This window comes from Rhinatrema bivittatum, chromosome 6 (genome assembly GCF_901001135.1).
Source record: "Rhinatrema bivittatum chromosome 6, aRhiBiv1.1, whole genome shotgun sequence".
Classification (NCBI taxonomy): domain Eukaryota; kingdom Metazoa; phylum Chordata; class Amphibia; order Gymnophiona; family Rhinatrematidae; genus Rhinatrema; species Rhinatrema bivittatum.
Window position 1 is genome coordinate 104,719,822 of NC_042620.1, and position 25,200 is coordinate 104,745,021.

Genomic DNA, 25,200 nt, shown 5'->3' on the forward strand with positions numbered 1-25,200 from the left:
TATGTCCCGGGGCTTGCAAAAAGGGGCGGGGCATGGGTGGTCCGGTGGCGTGGCGTGGCATGGCCTGAGCCTTCAGGCACAGCGGCCATTTGCCGGTGTGCCCGGAATTGCGGGTCGGCTGGTGCGCGTAACTTCTTCAACAAAGGTAAGGAGGGGTTCTAGGTAGGGCTGGGGGGTGGGTTAGGTAGGGGAAGGGAGGGGAAGGTGCGGGGAGGGGGGGCGGAAGGAAAGTTCCCTCCGAGGCCACTCCAATTTCGGAACGGAGGCAGGCTGCGCAGCTCGGTGCGTGCAAGTTGCACAATTGTGCACCCTCTTGGCGCGCCAACCCTGGATTTTATAACATGCGGGTGGCTGCGTGCTCATGTTATAAAATCGGGTGTAGATCTGTTTGCACCGGGTTGCCCCATAGTGTCAGTCTGTCTTTCTATGAGTGTAAATCAAAATTCTGTGTTTCTCTAACTTCTCTGTGCCTTGAAACAGGCTGGACATGTGAGTAGGGTGTTCCAAAAAAAACCCCCAATTAAGGGGTAGATATTCAAAAGCCATTTAGATGGATAACTGAAAAGTTATCTGTTTAAATGGCTTAGCCGTGATATTCGGTGACTTATCTGGCTAAATTCTAGCTGGATAACTCTTTAGCCGGATATATCTGGTGTTCTGGGGCAGGTGGTAGGCATTCCAGAGAAGAGCAGAGTTAGCTGGTTCGGTTAATGGGCTAACTCTGGCTCCACTGCAGGCATGTCTAAAGTTAGTCAGACATACCTCTCCAGCTAACTTTTAAGATAGCCGGGTATAATCAGCGACACAGCCACTCGGCGCCTGAATATGTACCCTTTACTGTTCAAAATTTTCAATAGAAATTAATTGGTACTAAGTCTATTGTCTTTTTATCAAAACCACAAACAAAGCAATATGTCAAGTCAAAAATTATCTGGGTTTATGGTACCTTAGTCTTTTCCCAGGGGTCCCTTTTCTCCCCAGTAAATGGAATATGAGGCTTCCCAGGGTGCATTGGAATGGGTTCTCCCATCCCTCACAGATTTCCCTTACAAAATACCTGGGGCCCACTGCTTGATCCTTCTTTCTTCAGAAGCTTTCCTCTCCCATTTCTTTTTTTGTTTTGACATTTTTATTGGTAGTAAACATGAAAAATACACAAACAAACTCCTTAGCAGAAACTCTGGCTAATGTCTCCAAAAAGGTTAATTTTGTGCATAACATGACAGGAATGAACCTCACTGATAAGCCAGGGTATGTTGAGCATGAACTCAATCTCTCAGATTTACTGCTAATGCTTTTCTTAATATTTTTCTGCCAGAGAGTTTCCTTCTAGAGTTCATTGGATGTTATATGCACAGGCAATAATGTCTACATGCACCTGGAAGATCTTTTTAATCAGGCTAATGGCACCCAATACAATTGAAATAATTTCTGTGTATTTCTCCCACATTTTCCTGGCCTCAGATTGCATCATTTGGTACTTTAGGATCTTCTCTTTTTCCATACGATCCACAGGATAGTCACTTGGTACTGACATTTCTATCGGCAACGCTGTTCTTATGCTCCTATGTGAAGCCTCAGGGCCCTCCCCTCTTCTCCTTGCTGTTGATTCCAGTTTTACTCTTTCAGCCTCCTCTCAAATGTCCCTGGGATTGTGTGGTCTGAGGGATCCAAATTTACTGCAACAGGGAAAAATCATTCTTCTTCATTCCTCTCTTTCAAGCAGGAATGATGGACAAAAAAGAAGTCTTCCTCACAGATAAAAATGGCAAAGCATCAAAATAGTCATCAATAAGACCATAGTCACTAGTCACTGAATACAGGCCAGCAAATTGGTCCAATTGCTTCCTTTACTTTTCAGCAAAGGGATTTAGCCAATACTGAAAAAGAAATTTGGCCATTTTGCCACAGCACCCACATTGGAGGTTGCAGCAATGGTATTTTCCTGCCTGCACATTAACAGAATGCCCCTTGGTTTAGTGTGTAGCATTATTGATTTCATTTGGGAGTGTTTAATTTGTTATCAGTTTTATAAGTTGCCTAGATCCTTTGACTGGACAGTTGTGTCATAAATGTGAGTAAAAATTAATACAAATCTGACCCTACAACGGATCCTCGGCTCTTTTCTTTCACCAGAATAGACTCCATTCACTATCATTCTCTGAGTCCTGCTGCCTAACCAACTTATTACCCAGTTTATAAATTTTGTTGCAACTCCCACAATAGCTAGTTTGCTGTTTTCATGGAAAACCATATTCATGCCATTTCTAATTGCAATTTTACAGGTGTGGACTGTGCAAAGACTACCAGTTCATTTCACATAGACCATGTATTGCTGTCAGCGTGAACTAGACTTGAATGGTGACCTAGAAACAAAAGACTCTTTACATCTGTGACAATGCACAGAGCAATTCAGTTCCTCCCTTCTGCTGATCTTGGGGTCAGTTTTAAAGAGTTCCTGTGCTACTTGTAGTCCTGCAGGTATTTCCTACTCACGGGCCTGCCAACTGATTTTCAAAGGGAAACTCCCAATGGAATTTCCCTTTGAAAATCTCTAACCTGGCAAAGCCCCTATGTACAAAAGTTCCTACAGAGTTTGCAGGGGTTTGATTGACCTGATATGCATTTGCTGGTCTCATTTTATTGTGACTCACCTTGTGGTTTCTGAAGGATGAGGCATGGAATCAAGGAAAGCTAAGTGAATGGAAGCATAGAAACATAGAAATTACAGCAGAAAAGGAGCAAATGATCCACCCAGTCTGCCCAGCAAGCTTATGCTTATGCCAGTGTCTGCTGCATTGTACAGGTTACCCCCATAAATTCCTAGCCAGAAAATAACAAATATGTTAAAGATAAAATCGCTATGGATACTTTACTGGGACAGGCTTGGCCCTACCTCCTCTCCACCCCTACCTCCTCCCCACCCCTAGCATTGCTCCTTTTTCTCCCCATGGAGAAGGTATAGAGAAGGGCAACCAAAATGATAAAGGGGATGGAACAGCTCCCCTATGAAGAAAGGCTGAAGAGGTTAGGGCTGTTCAGCTTGGAGAAGAGACGGCTGAGGGGGGATATGATAGAGGTCTTTAAGATCATGAGAGGTCTTGAACGAGTAGATGTGACTCAGTTATTTACACTTTCGCATAATAGAAGGACTAGGGGGCTTTCCATCAAGTTAGCAAGTAGCACATTTAAGACTAATCGGAGAAAATTCTTTTTCACTCAACGCACAATAAAGCTCTGGAATTTGTTGCCAGAGGGTGTGGTTAGTGCAGTTAGTGTAACTGGGTTCAAAAAAGGTTTGGATAAGTTCTTGAAGGAGAAGTCCATTAACGGCTATTAATCAAGTTTACTTAGGGAATAGCCACTGCTATTAATTGCATCAGTAGCATGGGATCTTCTTTGTGTTTGGGTAATTGCCAGGTTCTTGTGGCCTGGTTTGGCCTCTGTTGGAAACAGGATGCTGGGCTTGATGGACCTTTGGTCTGACCCAGCATGGCAATTTCTTATGTTCTTATGAGGGGAGGGGAGCATACCTTCTGTAAACAGTGTGTATACTAGTAGTGTGCAAGCCCAAAAATTGTCTTAATTCATTTTTGCAGGTCTTTTAATCTGAAAATCCTTTAGCTTGATATTTATTTTGTTTCAGTGCTTTTTACTGAACTGAAATAATCGTTTAACCCACTTCCTTAAAAAAATTAAATGCTAGGGAGCCCATGTGAGCCCTGGGTTCCATGCCACCGACCCCCGAAGTGCTGTAGCCAGGAACTTAGCCTGCCCATGGGGTCCACTATAAAGTAAAAGAGGTAGGAGAAATACCCACTCACCTCCTGCCCCCTCTGTGTTCTGTTTAAAATGGTGCTGATTAGCCCTGAGAGCTGCACCATAGTATTGTCAAACGGCGATGGTCTCAGGGCCGGTTGGTGCCTTTTACTTGTACAAACATATGTTTGTATACCTGTACAAGAAAATGGCACTGACCAGCCCAGAAACCGACACCCGTTTTAAAATCACTATGGTGTTAGTCTCAGGCCCAACAGGCACTATTTTGAAGGCAACACTGCTGGGGCAGGAGACAAATGAGCATCTTTCCTACCCCTTTTACTTTTCAGTGGACCCCATGGGAGGGGCAGGTGAGGGCCGGGGTTTTTCCCAGCCCCAGTAGCTTTCTGGGAGGACAGGAGTGGATGGGTGAGAGGAAGTCCCAAGGGAGACTTCAAGGCAGACTGCGGGCCTGAGGAGCAGGCCAGAGGTCCACAGGGCAGATTTTGGAACCATAGAGAATTCTGTTTTCCCTAAAATAAAACAAAGAAAACCAACAAAAATGTATTTTTTTCTTTTGTTCCATTTTGAAAAAATAATGAAAAGAAAAGGGAAATGTCATTGACATTTCCTAGTTTGTTTCAAACAAATGCACATCCCTAGTTCATACCTTACCTACACTGGGAGAGTGGACAATTTTCAAAGGGGCTTTCTCCATGGATAAACATATGTTAACTCATGGAAAATCCCTCTAAAAACTGTCCTCTTTAAAACTTGTTGGGCATATTCTGTGGAAGGTGGTTTGTGAAGCAGTAGCCATGAAATAAAAAATGTATTGATTGTTCCTACTACTATTGGTAAGTTACCTTAACTGTGATTTTGTATAAAAATGTACAATTTCAGTACTTCTTTTTCACTAATGTTTTTTTCTTACATTTTGCTGTAGGCCAAGAAAAATCTAATGGATTATACCAAGAAACATGAAGCACTTTTCCATTTTGCACAAAATGTAAAGCAATCAGTGACAGACAAGGAGAAGCAAAAGGTAAATCACCAGAGCAAACCTTAGAGACAAATCCATGAGAAGATGTAATTACTAGCATCAATGACTGACTAGAAAATATAAAGTAGACCAAGACAGTTTAGACTTAAATTAGGTTTATTATTTTCTGGAAAACCAGCAGGGCACCAGATCAACCATACAGTAGACAAAAAAAAAAATGGATAGTATCTTGAGGATTTGCATTTGATTATCAGATATAGAAAAACCTCATAAAAATGTTTGCTTCTACAGTACAGTAGAAATAGCTTTTTTTAAAGATTATATTATTATAGAAACCTTGAAAGTTTCAGGGTTTTTTTGTTTTTCTTTTTAAATAATGTAAAATAATAATTTGTACATGTACAAACATATGTGTATCATTGAGAGAATGAGGGTTCATTTCAAACATCTAGTCTTGCTTAGCCTCATAAACAATTAAATATATAAAATACTATAAAGAAAAACATTACTACAGAAGGTACCCTACAGATATATGCCTGCTAAACAAACATGTCACTTATTCAAGAAGATAAGAGAAGAGGATTGGTTAAAGTTATAGCTCACAAGTAAGAGGAGTATTTATTTTTTTTCAATATTTATATATCCTGTCTTATTAAAAACAATCACAATGGTTTAGAAACATCACATGATAATTATATTCATATCTAGCTACAACTTAAATCAGTTACTAGCATGGCAACATTACACAACACAAAAATAAAATAAACATTAAAAATAGGGATTAGCATTTTTTTGGGGGTCATCAACTTAAAAGTAACACATCATAACTGTAGGTCACTACACTATTCAGGTTAGCCTGACTTCAGTGCCAGGAAAAATAGTGGAAAGTGTTCTAAACATAAAAATCACAGAACATATAGAAAGACATGGTTTAATGGACCAAAGTCAGCATGGCTTTACCCCGGGCAAGTCTTGCCTCACAAATCTGCTTCACTTTTTTGAAGGAGTTAATAAACATGTGGATAAAGGTGAACCGGTAGATGTAGTATACTTGGATTTTCAGAAGGCGTTTGACAAAGTTCCTCATGAGAGGCTTCTAGGAAAAGTAAAAAGTCATGGGATAGGTGGCGATGTCCTTTCGTGGATTGCAAACTGGCTAAAAGACAGGAAACAGAGAGCAGGATTAAATGGACAATTTTCTCAGTGGAAGGGAGTGGACAGTGGAGTGCCTCAGGGATCTGTATTGGGACCCTTACTTTTCAATTTATTTATAAATGATCTGGAAAGAAATATAACGAGTGAGATAATCAGATTTGCAGATGACACAAAATTGTTTAGAATAGTTAAATCACAAGCAGATTGTGATAAATTGCAGGAAGACTTTGTGAGACTGGAAAATTGGGCATCCAAATGGCAGATGAAATTTAATATGGATAAGTGCAAGGTGATGCATATAGGGAAAAATTACCCATGCTATAATTACACAATGTTGGGTTCCATATTAGGTGCTACAACCCAAGAAAGAGATCTAGGTGTCATAGTGGATAACACATTGAAATCGGAGAAAGTTCTTTTTTACTCAATGCACAATTAAACTCTGGAATTTGTTGCCAGAGGATGTGGTTAGTGCAGTTAGTATAGCTGTGTTTAAAAAAGGATTGGATAAGTTCTTGGAGGAGAAGTCCATTACCTGCTATTAAGTTCACTTAGGGGTACATTTTAAGAAACAGCGCGTGCGCGTACTTTTGTTCGCACACCAGGCACGAACAAAAGTACGCTGGATTTTACAACATACGCGCGTAGCCCCTAGTATCTTATAAAATCCGGGGTCGGCACGCACAAGGGGGTGCACATTTGTGCAACTTGCACGCGCCGAGCCCTGCGCGCGCTGCCCGTTCCCTCCGAGGCCGCTCCGAAATTGGAGCGGCCTCGGAGGGAACTTTCCATTCACCCCCTGCACCTTCCCCTCGCTTCCCCTACCTAACCCATCCCCCCGGCCCTATCTAAACCCCCTCCCTACCTTTATCTTAAAAGTTACTACTGCCTCCGGGCAGTAGTAACTTATGCACGCCGGAGCGGCAGGCCCCGACACAGGCCGCTGTGTTGGGGCACTCAGCCACGCCCCCGGATTGCCCACATGCCCCCGAACACGCCCCCGATCCTAAACCATGCCCCCTGACCACGCCCCGACCGCCCCTTTTTGCAAGCCCTGGGACTTATGCACGTCCCGGGGCTTGTGCGCGCCACCGAGCCTATGTAAAATAGGCTCGGCGCACGCAGGGGGGATTTAAAAGGGTTACGCGCATACCTTAGGCACGTAACCCTTTTAAAATCCGGCCCTTAGAGAATAGCCACTGCCATTAGCAACGGTAACATGGAATAGATTTAGTTTTTGGGTACTTGCCAGGTTCCTATGGCCTGGATTGGTCACTGTTGGAAACAGGATGCTGGGCTTGATGGACCCTTGGTCTGATCCAGTATGGCATTTTCTTATGTTCTTATGTTCTTATATCTCATATGACTAAAACAACTGTAAATCATATTTACAGTAAATCATATTTGTGCAACTTGTATGCGCCGAGCCCTGCGCGCGCTGCCCGTTCCCTCCGAGGCCGCTCCGAAATCGGAGCGGCCTCGGAGGGAACTTTCCATTCACCCCCTGCACCTTCCCCTCGCTTCCCCTACCTAACCCATCCCCCCGGCCCTATCTAAACCCCCTCCCTACCTTTATCTTAAAAGTTACTACTGCCTCCGGGCAGATATTTTCAGTTACTACTGCCTCCGGACAGATATTTTCTGTTTCATGCCAGTGGCAGTACTTATTAAAAAATGTGAGGTCTTTATTTGTATTAAGAATAAACACAAGTTAGTTCATCATGCATTCGGTTATTAACAGAGAAAGTTTCTTCTTAGTTTAATGCTCTTGACATTCTAAATATCCCCTATGAAATCATGTTATTTCTTTTTTAAAACTTAGTTACTCAATAAATTGAAAAAATCTACAGAGATATTGACAAAAGCTGATGAAACCTATTACCAGGAGAATATAGCTGGTCATGCAGCTCACCTTAAATGGGAGACGTCATTAGAAAGCTGTTATGAGGCAAGTATTGTTGTACATGCTCTGCTATTAGCATACCTCTTCATTCTATGATAATTTTATTGGAATACTGTGTGAAATTTTACTAAAAAGTACCTTAATTGTGAATGTGTGTGTGTGTGTGTGTGTGCAACAGTGCCAGCTCATGATCAGACGAGTGCATGTGAGAGAGCCATTGTCTGTGATGGCTGGCCAAAGGATTATTACTGCAGTGATTGGGCTAAATAAAAGGGGAGGTTAGTTTTAGAAATAGAAGAAAAAACACCAGGTAGTTGCAAATGAAGGCTTATGGCACTGTAGCCCCTTGTAGTGGCTTTTTCCGACTGAGCTGGAAATCCAAAGGAAAAAGGAAGAAATGATCAAACTTTAACCCTACTAATGACTTAACCTGAGTTTGGAAATATCCTCCTACATGTAAAACTTGCAATGCTTTCTGCAAATTCATTTTAAGGCAGCAATACAGACTAGAATCAAATATTGTAGATACATGCTACTATATAAATAAGCATAGGAAAAATCTTTAAACGAAATAATTCTAGCCTGGATGATTGGTTTATTAAAATGTTTAGACCGCTTTAACAAACGTGCTTAAAATGCTCTCCATGATCTCCATTTCTCGCAACTTATCCCTCCTCATTTCTCTTCACAATTATGATATGGTTTGTTATAAGTTCTCTTTCATTTTTCACTTTTTCTCTAACTCATGTTACCTTGAAGAGACCCTCAGATACCCTTTAGTCTTTTTCTGCCTAATGGATCCATGCACAATCAATTGGATTGACCGTTTATTGTGACCTTATTACTATGTAATGCTAATTGTTTTCCTGGTCAGTTTACTTTCTGACTATGTTACCCAGAGTTTTTTCTTATACGTTCATGGTTCCATGTATCGCCTACAGGCAAGTTCTTTGTTCTTTGTAAACCGGTTTGATTTGTATCTAATGCAGGAAGATCGGTATATAAAAACAAAAAATAAATAAATACATAAATAAAATGGTTTATGAAAAGTTTTAAAACGCTACACTATTCAGTAATAAATAACTCCACATTTAAACATAATGGGGTAGATTTAAAAAAATTGTGCGATCGCGTACTTTTGTTCGCGCACCAGGCGCGAACAAAAGTACGCTGGATTTTATAAGATACGCGCGTAGCCACGCGTATCTTATATAATCTGGGGTCGGTGCGCGCAAGGGGGTGCACATTTGTGCAACCTGCGCGCGCCGAGCCCAGCACGCGCTGCCTGTTCCCTCTGAGGCCACTCCGATTTCGGAGCGGCCTCGGAGGGAACTTTCCTTCACCCTCTCCCCACCTTCCCCTCCCTTCCCCTATCTAACCCACCCCCCTGGCCCTATCTAAACCCCCCCCCTTACCTTTGTTGGCAGATTTACGCCTGCTAAAAGCAGACATAAATCTGCACGCACCAGCGGGCTGCTAGCGTGCCGTCACCAGACCCGGGGGCTGGTCCGGAGGCCTCGACCATGCCCCCGGGCTAGCGCCACGCCCCTGGGCCCGCCCCCAAAATGTCAGGGCCCGCCCCCGAAACACTGCGTCATTTCGGGAAAGCCCCCGACACGCCCCCTCCCTGCCCCTTTTACAAAGCCCCGGGACTTACGCGCATCCCGGGGCTCTGCGCGCGCCAGCGGCCTATGCAAAATAGGCACGCCGGCGCACGCAGGGCTTTTAAAATCCGCCCCAATAGGAGTGAATTTTCAAAGAAATTACCAATGTAAAAGTTGCATATATTGTAGCAATTTTCAAAAGCCCATTTATACACGTAAAACCTTTTGAAAATTCAGTGAAATTTCAAAGGTGTCACACACTCATAAAAGTACCAGTTCTCAAATGCCCATTTATTTGTGTACAACCTTTTGAAAATTACCTCCATATTTTAAAATTTCAATACATTTACAATGTAGAATATATAAAATTATACCAGATGGACTCCCAATTACCGTAATAAATAATAAAATTTACCATAAACTGGTTTGATATGCATTTTATGCAGGAAAATCGGTATAAAAAAAAACTTTAAATAAATAAATAAATAAATAAATAAATAACATAAAAGAATTTATGCTAAATTAAAATGCATATTAAGGAGCCCACATTCCCAGAGTTGTGCTTTGCTAGGTTCAGCATGGGTTACATACAAAAATGTAGACTGCGTAGAATCTAGCTCTCCAATATGGAGGAAAAAATTGTATTTTCAACTCAATTAGTTTTTTTTCTGCTAAAGGTTATAAGAGCTCTGTTTATACCACATATTTTAGTGAGGAGTATTTCAACTTCGTTGATTTTCAGATCAGCTTGGTAGAAAGGTTGTTTTAGATTGTTAACAGAGCATGCCAAGGTTCATCTATTTCAATGTACGCAGTTTGGAATTGTGTATATTGAATTTTGTATAGAGACACAACTTGCACCAAAGCCCACCAGATCACTAGTTATTGCTCAACATAAGTATGTTAGTTCTGTGACTTATTCTTGCGTCTTTGAACTTGATGATGTACTTTCATTGGAAGGTCTTAAGAATGACACTCAGTGGAATTGCACCAAGAGCTGTGATGCATTTAATGATCTAATAGATTATACTGAGATAAAAATGATGTAATATTTGTTTATAAAAAATGTTATTCTTCCCATTACATTATTACCAAGGTGATGCAATTTAACAGATCATTAAATATGTTATGAATTTCCTTTCCGCACAATTAGATAGACATAAACTTATCCACACTCCCTCTTAGTAGGCAAACATATTTTAATGACCACTAATGACTTTTCAGAAATGCAATTAAAATATGTTAAACACCTTTTCTTCTGAGGCTTATGGTATCAATTTGATGCTTCCACTCTTTTAAACATTTTACTCTCTGCTGAGGTCATATTGAACTGAGTCCAACTGCCTGTTATTTTCACCATCTCAAGACTTCATACCCACATGTTAGTTATTCTACATACAAAACAACAGTCCAATAGGTAAGACAAAACTAACAAGAAATATATTTACAAACAATTCTGGAGAGCATGAAGGGGAACTTTATTAAAGATAAGCATCCATAGTGCGACATACATGTTTTTTTATGTAAATTAAAAATTGTTCATAAAATATATACTAATAAATAAATAAATAAATAAACAAACAAACAAACAAACAAATAAATAAATAAATAAATATATATATATATATATATATATATATATATATATATATATATATATGAAGATACTAGGCACTTTAATAGTTTGATGGACTATCATATGGACTGACATGTACCGATGATTATATGAAGGGCTCATTATATAGGCTAACGCAAACATTATACCTAAGTAAGCCCAGTACAATGGTCCTTTTACATATTGTGATGGAATGTATTAATTAAGAGAGATAACAGAAATGGAATACTAGCAAATTGAGTGCCTTTGTTCTGTGTAATTCATAAAAAGAATGTTCAGGCAATTGAAAAGCGCTTGTGTGTAGCATATTACTGAATTTGACAGCACATTCTTTTCTTGTCACTAGCTAGAACTTGAGAGTCAAAACTATGGTTGAGCTTAGATGTTTTGATGGTCTGCTTGAGAATCAAAAGGAGATTTCAAAGTGCAGTCAATCCTAAGCAGCTGGAAAGGAAGAGAATTCATAAGCAAGGAAGCAAGTGATGTATTGGAGAAAGTGTGGCATGAAAGAATCTATCTAGATCCCTCTCCTGGCGCTCTTTGATGCTTTGGTGTGGTCATCACACTTTAGGATTTTTTTCCATAATGTAGTATTGTTTCTTTTCTCCACTTTAGAAGCTCTTGTATTCTCCCTATTTGTTTGCCATGTTCTTTAGTCCACAATTGGCTGCATATATATAACCGGCTGGTCACACAAAATGTAAAGAGGTTCTGACTCCTGTGAGAGCCAAGTGCAAATCTCTTGGGTTAGGGTTCAAATGGAAGTTTGGGTCAAGTAGTGGACCAGGGCCCAGAAGTAAGAGGGGTAGAGAATTTTTCTTGGGTTAGAACAGTGAAAACCCTCCGCCTGAGTCTCCCCTCTGTGAACTCTGTCCCTCACTATCTTTGTGGTGGATGCTGATAGGATAACTATACAAAATAAGGTTTATACCAATTTATATTTCAAATAATTAAATTTTTATTTCTGGAGTGACCAGATAGCAAATATTTACAAGGTAATGAAGGTTAGAAAAGATTACTGAAATGCTTAGCATTCACAGGCTTTTGCAGCCAAAAACAGCCTTAGCGATAGTGAACTGTTACACTGGGCAACACATTTTCACAAAAGTCATGTTCCATGAATGGGGTGGGTCGGGCCACATTGTGTCTCCAACTTGGCTGCACCAGCCACTGTGAAACTGACCGCCACCTTAGGTGAGGGGTTTTTTGTCTGCTGCTTTGCTCTTTGACCCTTCAGTAATCCGCTGCTATCTTCAGACCCCACAGGAGAAGTCTGTTTATCACTACGATGGATCGACATGCACCGAAATGTGCTAACCGCTAAGGGGCCTCCTTGCCACCCCATGAAAATACCGGGACCCACTCAGAGGGACCTTGCAATAATAGCAATGTGTAAAGACTTGTTCCAAGCATTGGCAGGCCCTACAGTCTGCGCTTTCAATAACCAGGATTGCTCCTGTTCCAGCAAAGGACATTTGTAGCACTGCTTTGTACTGCATGGGTCACTCCACCAATGTCAGGCCAAATATATGTCCTGGTCCATGAACGGGGATCACCATCTCACTCACCCATTGACCTCTGAGCATTTGTATGGCATATGACTCCTTGCTGTCTTTGGAGGGCTGCCTTCACTGGAACTGGATGTTCTAAGTGTTGGCTTATCAACCATAATAGTCTTTTTAAAGCAGTACCGCTTCTTGAATCGCACAAGGTGTTCACTTCGCTTCACCGCATACAATTGCGTTATCCAGAAATTCACTTGATAAGATATAACTTTGCTTGTCTTGATCACTTGTTTTCCTGCTGGATTTGAGGATTTACGGCCTACAGCTCACTGATTGCTCAGCACATGCTCTATCTAATACGCTTTCCTTCATGCTGAGAATGACATTATGGGTGCACTAACACTTTTATGCTGCTTCTTTGGTCGAATGTCGCATACACTATGATGGTCAGATGTACACATCACACGTTCCTTCTTCCTTGGTGCTCTTCCCTTCTTGCTGATCCTCGGGTGTGGGAAAGATCTCAACCTTTATTAAGTTTTGTGTTTTTTCTCTATACTTCACTTATACGTTGTACGATTGCCAGACTTCAAATTTCTCATTGAAAACACACTGTTGCACTTCTTTACCACTCTCGAGCCCCACATTGGGCGTCGTTTTATGTAACCCTTTCTCCAGGGTTCAGGTGTCACTAAGGACCATATAAGCATTTATTTGCTGGGGACTGCCTCTACACTCATCCAAATCTGTAACCAAAATGCCACACATGCTCCTATTCTAGCTCCATTAAGTAGCCTGAGCAACCAATCACACCCAGCTTTGGAGGCAGAGTCATCGGAATTGTGATCTCAATACCAAACTGTTATAATTTCAATTGTGCAAGGACATAGTACAATCTGGTGGCTGACCAGAGAGTCAGCCACATTTGGAAGAAACATGTATAAATTGTGATGTGGGGCATAGTCTTAGGGTCTCTGTGGGGCTGATTTCTACAGTTAGGGGGCAATTTCAAGATATGGGTCTTTAGGACTTTAAGAACGTGGAGTGCCCTCTATACATCAGTGGATTTTCTATTGCAAGAAGCTTCCCTGCTCCTAAATCTTAAAACCTCCCACAGTAAGGAAAAGGGTTCTTATCCCTAGCATTTGGTTAATCCTTAGTGTCATGAGTTTAGCATTAGTCTCAATCAATAAGTAAGACTCTATGCAAAAGACTGAATTCTGATAGTTTCAGCTTAACTGTGTCTTTGACAACCATGTAGGGTTCTCCTCCCCACTATTTAAACCAAAACAAAACCTGGAACTGGACTTTCATCTCAGGATGTGGCCTTTGGACCGGACCCCAGCGTTGGGTCTGTGATTGGGTTGAGGCACAAGAATCAAGACCTGATCTCCAGACTGGGCCCTTGTGTTGGGCCTGAGCCCAGCCTGGCTGTGGCATCAGATCCCTAATGGATCAGGTAAGTAGGGTTTGGGAAATTTTTTGACCCTGGCAAAACTTTTCAGGAGGGCCAGTCTTTGTTTAGCTCTTGGCCAAGGCCCCGGTGTCGGGACAGGGCCCAGGCCAAGACCCCAGCATCAAGCATAGGCCCGACAGAAGTGTTTTTTTTAACCAAATGTGATGAATAAGGCTCGTTTAATTCAGGGGGCCCCTAAATTTATTTTGGGCCTCCCCAAAAGTAACAAATTGTCCCTTATTCATTGTGTTTTCAAATTTGGCTAAATCGAATGCATATCCTTAACACACACGCAAGCTACCCTAGTGCTTGTTAAAGTAGCTTCAGCCTAATATGTCTGGGTGTATATTGATCAGCCTTCCTGCTGCCCCTAATATTGAGCTTATCTCTATCCAAGACTATGTTCTAGCTAATAACATTTAACTTAAAGTGGAGCAAACATTTATCTACTTGTTTTTGTCTTCTTTTTCCTTTTAGGGCTGCCACACTCTGGCTTTCTCAGGACTTGTGCTATAGCAGAGTTTAAGTACGATGATGGCTTCTATTGCACTGATGCAAAGTCTATCTGCTGCTTCCTAAACATGTTCCCCAAATCACCAAGGAAATAGCCACAAGTTTCCTGGAGTTTTCTAGGCAAGATACTTAGCTTAGAAATGGGAATGTTCATCTGGTTCTATCTCCTTCTCATCAGCACTGTATTCCATAGTTAGGCCAGGTGCCCTTCTCTATCTCTCTTCAATGCATCTCTGTTTCTTTGTCTCTGCCTACTGTTCCCCTCTGGTTGCTTTTATGGGAACTAGCAGCCTATTGGTGAGTTGAGGGAGCTTCCCTCTGACTCAGCCCCTTGTCTCCACTACCTTTCTCGGACTAGTTGCTGGGAAACCTGGGAACTGTAGGCCTGCTGGAGTAGCCATCTTAACTCTAGCTTCAAGCTGTTTTGCCTTTTGCTTAAAGGCTGTCCTTTTGTGCAAAGACCTATACTAATATCACTATATCATCACAAAATGCAAGTTCTAATAATTATGAACACATTTAAAGCTCTGGATCAGTGCTTACCTTTGGCAAAACTACAGTGATATGAAGTTTACAGTAAGGCTGCAATTTTAGGGACCTGCTCAGGAATAGAAGTTTTTTAAAATTTTCTTTTTTGATCAGAAAATACCTTAGGACACTCAGCTCTTTATGAGTTTTTTTAGCCTTTGTATTCAGGGGAAGTTCTATAATGAGGCAGCTGCCTCAGGTGGCAGAATGATAGGGGCAGCCACTTTGAGGAAGAACATGATTCGTACAGTGGTACTGGTGGTGTGGCAGGCTGCGGTTGAACCTATCCCACAAGCCGACTCAGAGGCCTAAGAGAGCCCATCCTACTGCAGCCCAAGAAAACCCCAAAGCCCAGTGAGGCTGTGACGAAGCCCATCCCGCCACGACAAAATACTAACACCCAACAGGGCTTGGCACAGCCCATCGCACCACAGCCTGAGAAGACCCGGAGGCACGGCATGGCTGCGGCAAAGCCCATTCTGCTGTGGCCCGGGAAAACACTGATGCCTGAGATGGCAACAGCAGAGCCAATCCCACCATGGCCTGGAAAGACACCGATGCCTAGCAGCACCTCAAAGAAGAGGCTGAGAAGAAAATGGGAGGCCCTGAGAGTGTGTTTGTGTATGTGAGAGAGAGAGTGCCTGTGGCAATGAGTGAATGAGAGAGAGGGGTATCTGTGTATATGAGGGAGAGAAAGCCTGTATGTATGAGAGAAAAAGAGTATGTATGTGAGCATGTATGTATGAGAGAGGGGAAAGATGTGTGTTGAGAGCATGGGTGTGTGTAAGAAAGACAGAGAGAGGGTATGTGTGTAAGAGGGAGAAAGCATGTGTGTATGAGAAAGAGCATGTTCCTTTGAGTGTTCTGTTTGATCTTGTGTGTGTGAGAAGAGAGCATGTTGCTATGACTGAGCATAAATGTGTGTGTGTTTATGAGAGAGAGAACATGCTCTTGTAACAGTGTGTGTGAGAGATAGAGAAAGAGAGGAGAAAACTTGAGAGTAATAACTTCCTTCTCTCTTCCTGCGAATCCTCGAAAATCTTGAGCCATCTGGAAATCAAAAGTATGGAAAGCAGAGAATGTTTTTTTTATCCTTCATTATGTTTATTTATTGGGTGTTTTGTTTTGTCAAATCTGCTCATTTGAAATATTTTATTAGTTTTTCAGAAATCTAAAAAATATTTGTTATTCAGTTTGAAATATTTATTCTTTTTATTAGTATGGTTTTACAACTATGATTTGGTGTTTTATATTTGAAGGGTGATGATTCTGTTTCTGCATGGTTGCACTGCATACAGTCTGGCTTGTTCTGATGTTCAGTTTTTGTCTGCACATTTGTAATTATATTTTATGGTTGCTTTATTCTGTATTTGGTGAGGGTCTGTCTGTGTTTTGCATGTGTGACTGTGTTGAAGTATTCTGCTACCTTATAGTTTCTGTGTAGGGATCTTTAGCAGCCTGACTTGTTCTGTTTTCCTAATAGGAGGAGTATTGGTGTTTTAGGTCTTGTATAATATTTCCAGTATTGCCTTTTCTGATGTAGGGATGTTACAGTTTGAGTACCGCAGTTATTTCTGTTTCAGTATGGGAGGTTTACTATATTATAATAGAAAAGAAATAGATGCCTGTAGTCTTAAAACAATCCTTTATTGCAGTGGAGACACAAGGGTAGCCCGACTCTGGCCGAGTTTCGCCGTTTCAAAACGGCTGCCTCAGGGGCTTACAATAATCTTCTTGAATTCACTAGCAAAGGCAAACATGTTTGCCTTTGCTAGTGGAGTTCTGCTATCGCGAATGCTTCAAGACGCAACATAAGAGATCATACAGCTCTTTATATGATCACACTATATTCTTAGTCGATATATAACTAATGAATTCAAGAAGATTATTGTAAGCCCCTGAGGCAGCCGTTTTGAAACGGCGAAACTCAGCCAGAGTCGGGCTACCCTTGTGTCTCCACTGCAATAAAGGATTGTTTTAAGACTACAGGCATCTATTTCTTTTCTTTCATCCTGACGGCTATTATAGATCGCCTTCCTTCGTGCTTTTTGGGTCCTATATTATAATAGTAATTCTGTTTACTCATGACTTTCTGAGTGTTAAACCCATACCCAATGTGCTTCACAATAGGCTTAATACTATTTTGGTTCCCAGTATCTTTTTTGTAGAGTTTTCTGCCTAGCACCACAGCAATGCATATAAATATATTATACATGTTATAAGTGATAGTTTTACCTCAGAGGACTGTATTATGATTATTCTTTTTAATGTAAAATCTCCCTTTTTAGTTCAGGGAAGTAGTTAATAAGAAATTTTAAAATAAATGTCGGGTGTGGAGTCAAGATGGTGCCTTGAAAGGCTGCATGTTCATACCTATTCCGGCATTTTTCCTTCAAAATATTTCTATAATTTTCAAAAATGCCTCCAAAGAGAAAGGGGAGGCCCAGGAATTACCCTTCAGCTCCACTGGTCTCCCCCGGACAGCAAACGATCGAACAATGTGCCTTGAAACCAGCGCATTCAGAGCTAAGAGGTCCGGCTGTCGGGTCCCAGGAAGGAGATTGTGACCCAACCTCAGAAGGAGTATCCCTTAGCCCCTTGGATGAATGACTGCCGCTGGCGGTGCGAGGGTCCTTGACTCCATGGCTGGAAGCGACGTCCGAAGTGGCAAGTCTCTTTCAGTCTGAGGGGATGGCAGAGAGGAGAACCCTACCACAGATACCCATGGACAACGGAGAGAGTAGCATCGGAGAGTTGGATCAGGACAGAGGAGGTGACCAGAGGAGTGAAGGAGGTGAGAGAACTGTGTCTTGCCCTCTTTCCTTACCTGATGCTATTCTTAATATATCCAAACTGGAGGTAGTAAAGTTAGATTCGCTTTGGAATCTAACGTCAGCCTTGGCTAAGGCTCTTGTGGACTGCTCGGGGAAAATAACCTCAATGTCACAACAAATGGACACATTGAACAACAGTTTCTCAGAGCAAAAGCAGGAAACTTCAGTGAAATTACTGAATTTAGATACTGAAATCAAACAAGTAAAGCAGGTACAGGCAACATTAATACAAGACTATGGTAATATTAATAGATGACTCGAAAATGTGGAAAACATTATGAGGCATTTAAACTTGAGGGTACTTAATTTCCCCAGGGTGATTGGAGAATTTCCAAGAATGACTATTAAACGCTACTTTATAGAAGCATTAGAAATTCCCTCAGACCAAACTCCACCCCTGGATAAGGTGTATTTCCTACCTATTCGTTCTACCCAACAAGTACAAATGGCCACTAATGCTATAGAGAATTTAACAACCTTTTTGGAAACATCGACATACGAGATTGCAGCGAGAATAATCTTATTAATCTCTTTTTTTTAATGAGGCTGATCTGGGAAAGATTATGCGTGCCTACTTTAAAAAGATACAAGTCATGTTCAAGGGAGCAAATGTAAGGCTCTATCCTGACTTAACTAAAGTGACCCTGACAAAGAGGAAGAGTTTCCTGGCTTTGAAATCTGATGCATTAGCAGTGGAGCCCTCCTTCTTTTTGAGATTCCCCTGCAAATGTGTAATCAAACATGGAGGAAATAATTATATCTTTTTTCAACCCGATCAGCTCAAGAACTTTATAGAGGCAAGAAAAAATATTGCTGCATTAAGCAGCGGATGAGTTTGTAGTTAATGTAATATGTACTGGTTAATGCATGTCGCCTTTTTCTGTATTGAAATATTTTTTTGCCTTGTTCTCCTTTAATTTGCAAGTACTCCCCCTCCCCCCCCCAAGGATATTGGGGTCTAATGGGTTTTGTAACAATTGATTTGTATTTTTGGTAGTTTCTGTTTTGGTAAAAGTATTTCTTTCAATTGTTCAATCATATTTCTTTGTCAAAGTGAATGCTTTGTAAGTCTGTTAAAATTAATAAAGAGAAAATTAAAAATAAATAAATAAATGCATAATTTTTTATTGTATGTGAGGAGGGCTGGGGTAGAGGGAGGGAGCCACAAGCCTGTAAGATTCACCTAGGGCACCTAATTTCTTTTGCACTGGCCCTGAGAGAGTACAACACACTTCCCACACCCCCACATTCACCCATTTTCCACATTCCAGGGGGAAGATGCTAGGGGGAAGGGTGGGAAGCAGGTGGTAGGGTCTCGGGAGTGGCAGTGTTGTCAGCTTCCTAGAAATAATATCACTAACACTATCTATCTTCTTCCACTCCTCTGGGACCCTGATTCATGTATCCTGCTAACCCTGGTCAATAGAGCCAATGGCTAGCAAAGTTACTGTCTAAGTGTGATGATTTATAAACAAGTTGAACATTTTTTATTTCAATTTCATTTTGCCCTTTATGTGAAACTGCAATGGATTTTAAAAAATATTCTTTGGTGGGATTAGCGAAATAGTCAAGTGTTAAATTACAAATTGAGCTACTTCCTTGCAAAAACCTCACCTAGTTGCAAAATTTTGGGATCTCTTAAAGTGTGAGGCAGTCATCTGTTTTCCAGCCCCCTAAAGCTACCACTGGTACTGGGGTTAGGAGCACTAGACAGGAATATATTGGAGCTGCCAAGTACTTGTTATGGTTATGGGAGGAGAGAATTATGTTAGGGCTCTAAACTTCCAAACAATAAAGATAGAAAAAAAAAGCATATTTTTTTTTATTTTGGATTTGTGGTTTCAATATGTCAGCTTTGGGAATAAAAATATGTAAATCTGATTACATGGCAAAAAATTTTTTAAAATAGACTCTGGTGTCCAGTATCTTTATCTGCAGTAATGACCAAAAATAGGAAATACCTCAATACAAATAAACACTGTTTTTGCTTTTAACTTGTATACATGTGAAAAAAGTGAAATTGTGTGGTATTATATTTGTTCCAATTGTGAACTAAGTACATCAACAGTTTAAAGTCACTCTTATAAAGCTCTCCTTATTAAACACAGGCTTTTTTATCTCTAAAACAAAAAGTCATACAGACTAAGAGGGTCATTTATCAAACTGCTATATGGCGTTTTTGCATGCAAAAAACACCTTTAACACAGGTGAAAACGCATAGTGCGATGCAAATTAGAAAAAAGGGAGGAGTTTGGGGTGGGTTTTGTGGCCAAGTGGGCTGGCTTCATGATTTGCAAAGCCCATTCACACAGCTTTAATGCATTTTTGAGAGAGAGAGAGAGAGCCCTCATACTAGGTAAGTATTATATCTCTATATGAGGTCGACCTAGTCACTCGAGCTGAGGTTTAGGTATTAGTGTAGGGGTTAGGGGCTACTTTCACATTCAAAGTGAGACTTACGAACAGAACAGTGCTCTCTTGTGAAGATTTGATGACCTTCAGAGTGAGGAAACTCACACAAAGATGAGATTTGTGCAATGTTCTCTCAACTTAGCTTGATGTGACCCAGGTAGAGAGTAACCCTGGGTAGTTCCCTTACCCCTCCTAGGATGGTCCTGCACCTGATTACTAGCATATTTTTTTCTAGAATAAAAGCATTGATAGTATGGAGTTCAACATCATCACTGTGATTAGCTAAGAAGGAAGACAGGTATTGTGAACTTAAGTGTAGGTGAAATGAATGGAGATTCTAGTAGAAAATCTTATTGGAATCAAAAAGTTTACAATAGTCAAGCCACGGAGACTCCACGTCATGGATGCAGCTCATCCATAAAATTAATGGATTAGATTGTATGTGCATAGCACTTCAAATGACATTGGTAACTATCAGTATATAAACAAAATACAAAGTATGATGGTACAAATTTCAAAGGAATAGTCACAAATCAAATACTATATAAGGACTTCTGCACGAAAGCAGGAGTAGGCAACCCTGGCCCTGGAGTGCCATAAGCAGGTCTGGTTTTCAGAACATCCATGATGAATATTCATGAGTCATATTTGCAAACAATGGAGGCAGGGCAGGCAAATACATCACATGCATATTAATTGTGATCCTGAAAACCAGACCAGTAGGGATGTTCAGAGGGACGCCATACGTTGCATTCAGGATGCGTATTCGTCGGGTGGCAGATACGTTGTATACGTCCGTATGGCATCCCGATACGGTTATACGTCTAATCCTATTTGTTACCCGGCTAAAATTAAATTTACTACAACCCCCCACCCTCCTGACCACCCCAAGACTTACCAAAACTCCCTGGTGGTCCAGCGGGGGTCTGCGAGCACTCTCACACCCTCTGTACCAGTTCAAAATGGCGCCGATAGCCCTACCATGTCACAGGGGCTACCGGCGCCATTGGTCAGCCCCTGTCACATGGCCATCGGTGCCATCTTGTGCTCCTGCCATGTGACAGGGGCTGACCAATGGCGTCGTTAGCCCCTGTGACATAGTAAGGGCAAGGCTATCGGCGCCATTTTGGTTCCTGGCACCCGACGGCACGAGTGCAGGAGATCGCTCCCGGACCCCCGCTGGACCCCCAGGGACTTTTGGCCAGCTTGGGGGGGGCCTCCTGACCCCCACAAGACTTGCCAAAAGTCCAGCGGGGGTCCGGGAGCGACCTCCTACACTCGGGCCGTATTGCCAGTGTTCAAAATGGCGCTGGCGCTAGCCTTTGCCCTCACTATGTCACATAGTGACAGGGGTCTGTGACATAGTGAGGGCAAAGGCTAGCGCCGGCGCCATTTTGAACACTGGCAATACGGCCCAAGTGCAGGAGGTCGCTCCCGGACCCCCGCTGGACTTTTGGCAAGTCTTGTGGGGGTCAGGAGGCCCCCCCAAGCTGTCCAAAAGTCCCTGGGGGTCCAGCAGGGGTCCAGGAGTGATCTCCTGCACTCGTGCCGTCGGGTGCCAGGAACCAAAATGGCGCCGATAGCCTTCCCCTTACTATGTCACAGGGGCTACCAACACCATTGATCAGCCCCTGTCACATGGCAGGAGCACAAGATGGCGCCGATGGCCATGTGACAGGGGCTGACCAATGGCACCGGTAGCCCCTGTGACATAGCAGGTCAAAGGCTATCGGCCCCATTTTGAACTGGTACCGAGGGTGTGAGAGTGCAGGGGATGGTTCCCGGACCCCCCGCTGTACCACCAGGGAGTTTTGGTGAGGGTGGGGGGGTTGTTTAAATTGGCGGCCGAATAATTTGGCGAAAATTCGTTGTATCCGTGGGGAATCATGATACGTTTCGCTTCCCCACGAATACAACAAATATTGGAACATCCGTTGCAGATTGCCAATACGTAGGGACCGAATGCACACCCCTACAGACCAGCTTGTGGCCTTCCAGGTCTGGAGTTGCCTACCCCTGCAGTAGATTCAGTATGCATGTTAAGGCATTTTATTATGCACAAAAATAGCAGACTAGTTGTGCAGTAAATTCCTAGCTTGCATGCTAAACTGGGAGTCAGAGGAAATTAGTGGGTGCACACTCTAATTTTGTCTTTATAATGTATGCAATTTTTGCATGCACACTAAAAGGCTGTTTTTTAGTGAATGCACAAAAAAATAAGTGCTGTTCTAGCATGAATGTTAAAATATTTAGCTCATACACACTACAACTTTTTGGTGTAAGTTTTAGTGCGTAGGCCCCATAGTCCTTAAAATTTTAAATTTATATCTGTTTAATTTATTTTAATAATAGATAATTAATTGTCATAGTGACCAGTAATAATTATGTTTCAGGGCATACAAGACTTGGAAAAGGAGAGAATACAACTTTTATGTAGCATCCTAAATCGGTATAACCAGCATGTTTCTAACTTTGGGCAAACCTTAATCACAGTATGTACTGCTTACTATTTTTAAAAACAATTTATTTCTCAGATAACTTAAACTCTTATTTTATGGAAAATAATATATCTTTAGGAAATTATCCCACATTCTTCTATTGTTGTATTTCAGTGTCAAATGCAAATTGACCATGCCATGAGACAGGTTGAGGTTGAAAAAGATATTCAGACTTTTATACAGGAAACATCCCTCTTCTCTGAAGAAAACAAAGCTGAATTCTTACTGACTGATTATTATGTAAGTACAAGAAAAGAAAAAAACAGTATTCATAGGTTGAGCTTTTGCTTAGTATTGTAATTATAGGTATATTGTGGCTCTATATAAGACAGAAGAATAAGGATAATAATAATTTGCATTGACAAGCTATGCCATGTTTAATAGGGTGGAGATGGTCAAAAGGAAGGTTACTGAAATGATGCAGTTTCTATACCAAAAGCCATAAGAGATGAGACTTAGGGACCTACATTTATTTGTATACCTTAGAGGAGAGGAGAAACATTGCTTATGGTAGAGACATCCAAATAGTGAAACGATATAAATACACAAGAAGAAGCAAACCTTTTTTTTAGTGGAAAGAATGGTATGAAGCAGCAAGATGCATAGGCTCAGGAGCCACACTGGAAAGTATTTTTTTGCAGAAAGGATGGTGGATGCATGGAATGGTCTCCCAGTGAAGGTGGTGGAGACAAAATTAGTAACATAATTCAAGAAATCATGGGATAAGCATAGATAATCCTTAGTTGTAAAGACTTGAAGGGAAAACAAAAGATTTTAAGGCATTACACAGGGAATGACATTGGCAGACTGGATCGGTCCTATGGTTCTTATCTGCCATCATAGTCTCTGTTTCTTTGACTTTAAAACTGTATCTCAGTGTTTTACAATCATAATGTTAGAGGAATGTACATATTGCCACTTCTGGGAAGTGAGGTTACTATGCGATACTTCAAAGTAGGATGGCAGTCATATTTTCCATTTTATTTTTCACTGTAATTTTGCTCTGTAGCATTCTTGCTTTGTGAATACCATGAATATGAGTTTGTTTTGAAATAATATGTTGAGGTTGAGCTATATATTTGGAGTGTGCTGAGTCTGTCTCTGATTGAAGGGCAGGAGCCAGATGGGCTGTCTTGCATTAGCCTTAACAGCATCCAACTGGCAGATAAAGCACTGCATTTGTTGTGAATGATCATTAATGGAGAGGACCATAGGAAGCAGAGACACTGATGGTACCTCTTAACTGACATTGCAATGCATCATTTAATATTCAATAGAAAGGAATTACATTTATATAGCTCATTGTATTCTTGCTTACATTTCAAAATAAACATTCAAAGCATTGTTTCAGTAACTGATTCATAATAGATACAGTTTGTAATGGTACTTGTTGGTAGTAAGTTTAGTTTGTGATGAGCTGTGTAATCATATGATGCATAAAAAAACAAGTGTAAGGTGAGCCTGGTGATTGAAATGCTGTAAAACATTCATAGAAGTAAATTGCAAATCTTAGCAAATAAAATTGCAGGTGTTATGTATTGAGTCATGAGCTTGCACTGCAGTCCTTTTACTCCTCTAGTGTTATAGAATAGAGATATGTATGAGCTCCATGGGAAATGAAGGATGCTTTTGCTTTCAGCAATGGAGTGTGTTTCTGTGGGCAACACAAAAATGCAGCTCTTGAACATTCCATGTAGAATCTCCAAATGATCTGAGTCACAGGCAGCAGGAAGAGGAGATATTGTTAATGCATTATCATACAAGAGCTGGTAACAATGGTAAACATCACCAACTAGAGTAGGTGTCTGGTTGGTCCCTGAGTAGGAGAACAATAAAATGTATTTTGTATTTTTTTTTCCAAAACGTGGAGCTACTGCTTAAAAATATTCAATTAGAAATGAGTTCATTCTGTCCTTTATAAAACTACTTTAAACCCTCTTTAACTAAGAGGCAGATATTTAATAATCAGCTCAGTGGTTGAAAATTATCTGTTATCCGGCTATCTATAGTTGGCCAGCTAGATTTAAGCCACCTATTACTGTGAGCAAGGAAAGCTGGCTGACTTACACAGCTCGTTTTGAAAATTTGTGCTAGCTGACTGAGTTGCTCACCAGGACTGCCCAGAACTTGAGTAGCTAAATTTAGCTGCTACGTTAAAAGAAAACAGCACTCTTAAGAGGACACAGAGCACACAGGAGAAAAGCACACAGCTTTTCTCCTGTGTGCTCTGAATATCTTTTTTTATCATAATGCGGTTGCTATTCAACTATTTGCCTTCTAGAAGTCATAAAGAATCTGGAAAGATCAATCTCATTATGTTATGTATCTTTCAGAAACTGTTGGTGATTGCCTAGAGTATAATTTATTGGTGTACATCTCATGTAGACCTTAATAACAAGCTGATCTTTCTGTTGG

At 41.1% G+C, this 25,200-nt stretch overlaps 1 protein-coding gene across 1 annotated transcript in view; it reads left to right on the forward strand.

Annotated features, from left to right (window-relative positions):
* The window catches only part of NOSTRIN (nitric oxide synthase trafficking), a 104,690-nt gene that overhangs the window by 23,905 nt on the left and 55,585 nt on the right, over positions 1–25,200 (forward strand). Inside the window, exons 6-9 of the mRNA XM_029607899.1 lie at positions 4,706–4,804; positions 7,740–7,865; positions 22,681–22,779; positions 22,900–23,025. Of these exons, the coding sequence (XP_029463759.1) occupies positions 4,706–4,804; positions 7,740–7,865; positions 22,681–22,779; positions 22,900–23,025 (450 nt within the window). The remainder of the gene's footprint in view (positions 1–4,705; positions 4,805–7,739; positions 7,866–22,680; positions 22,780–22,899; positions 23,026–25,200) is intronic.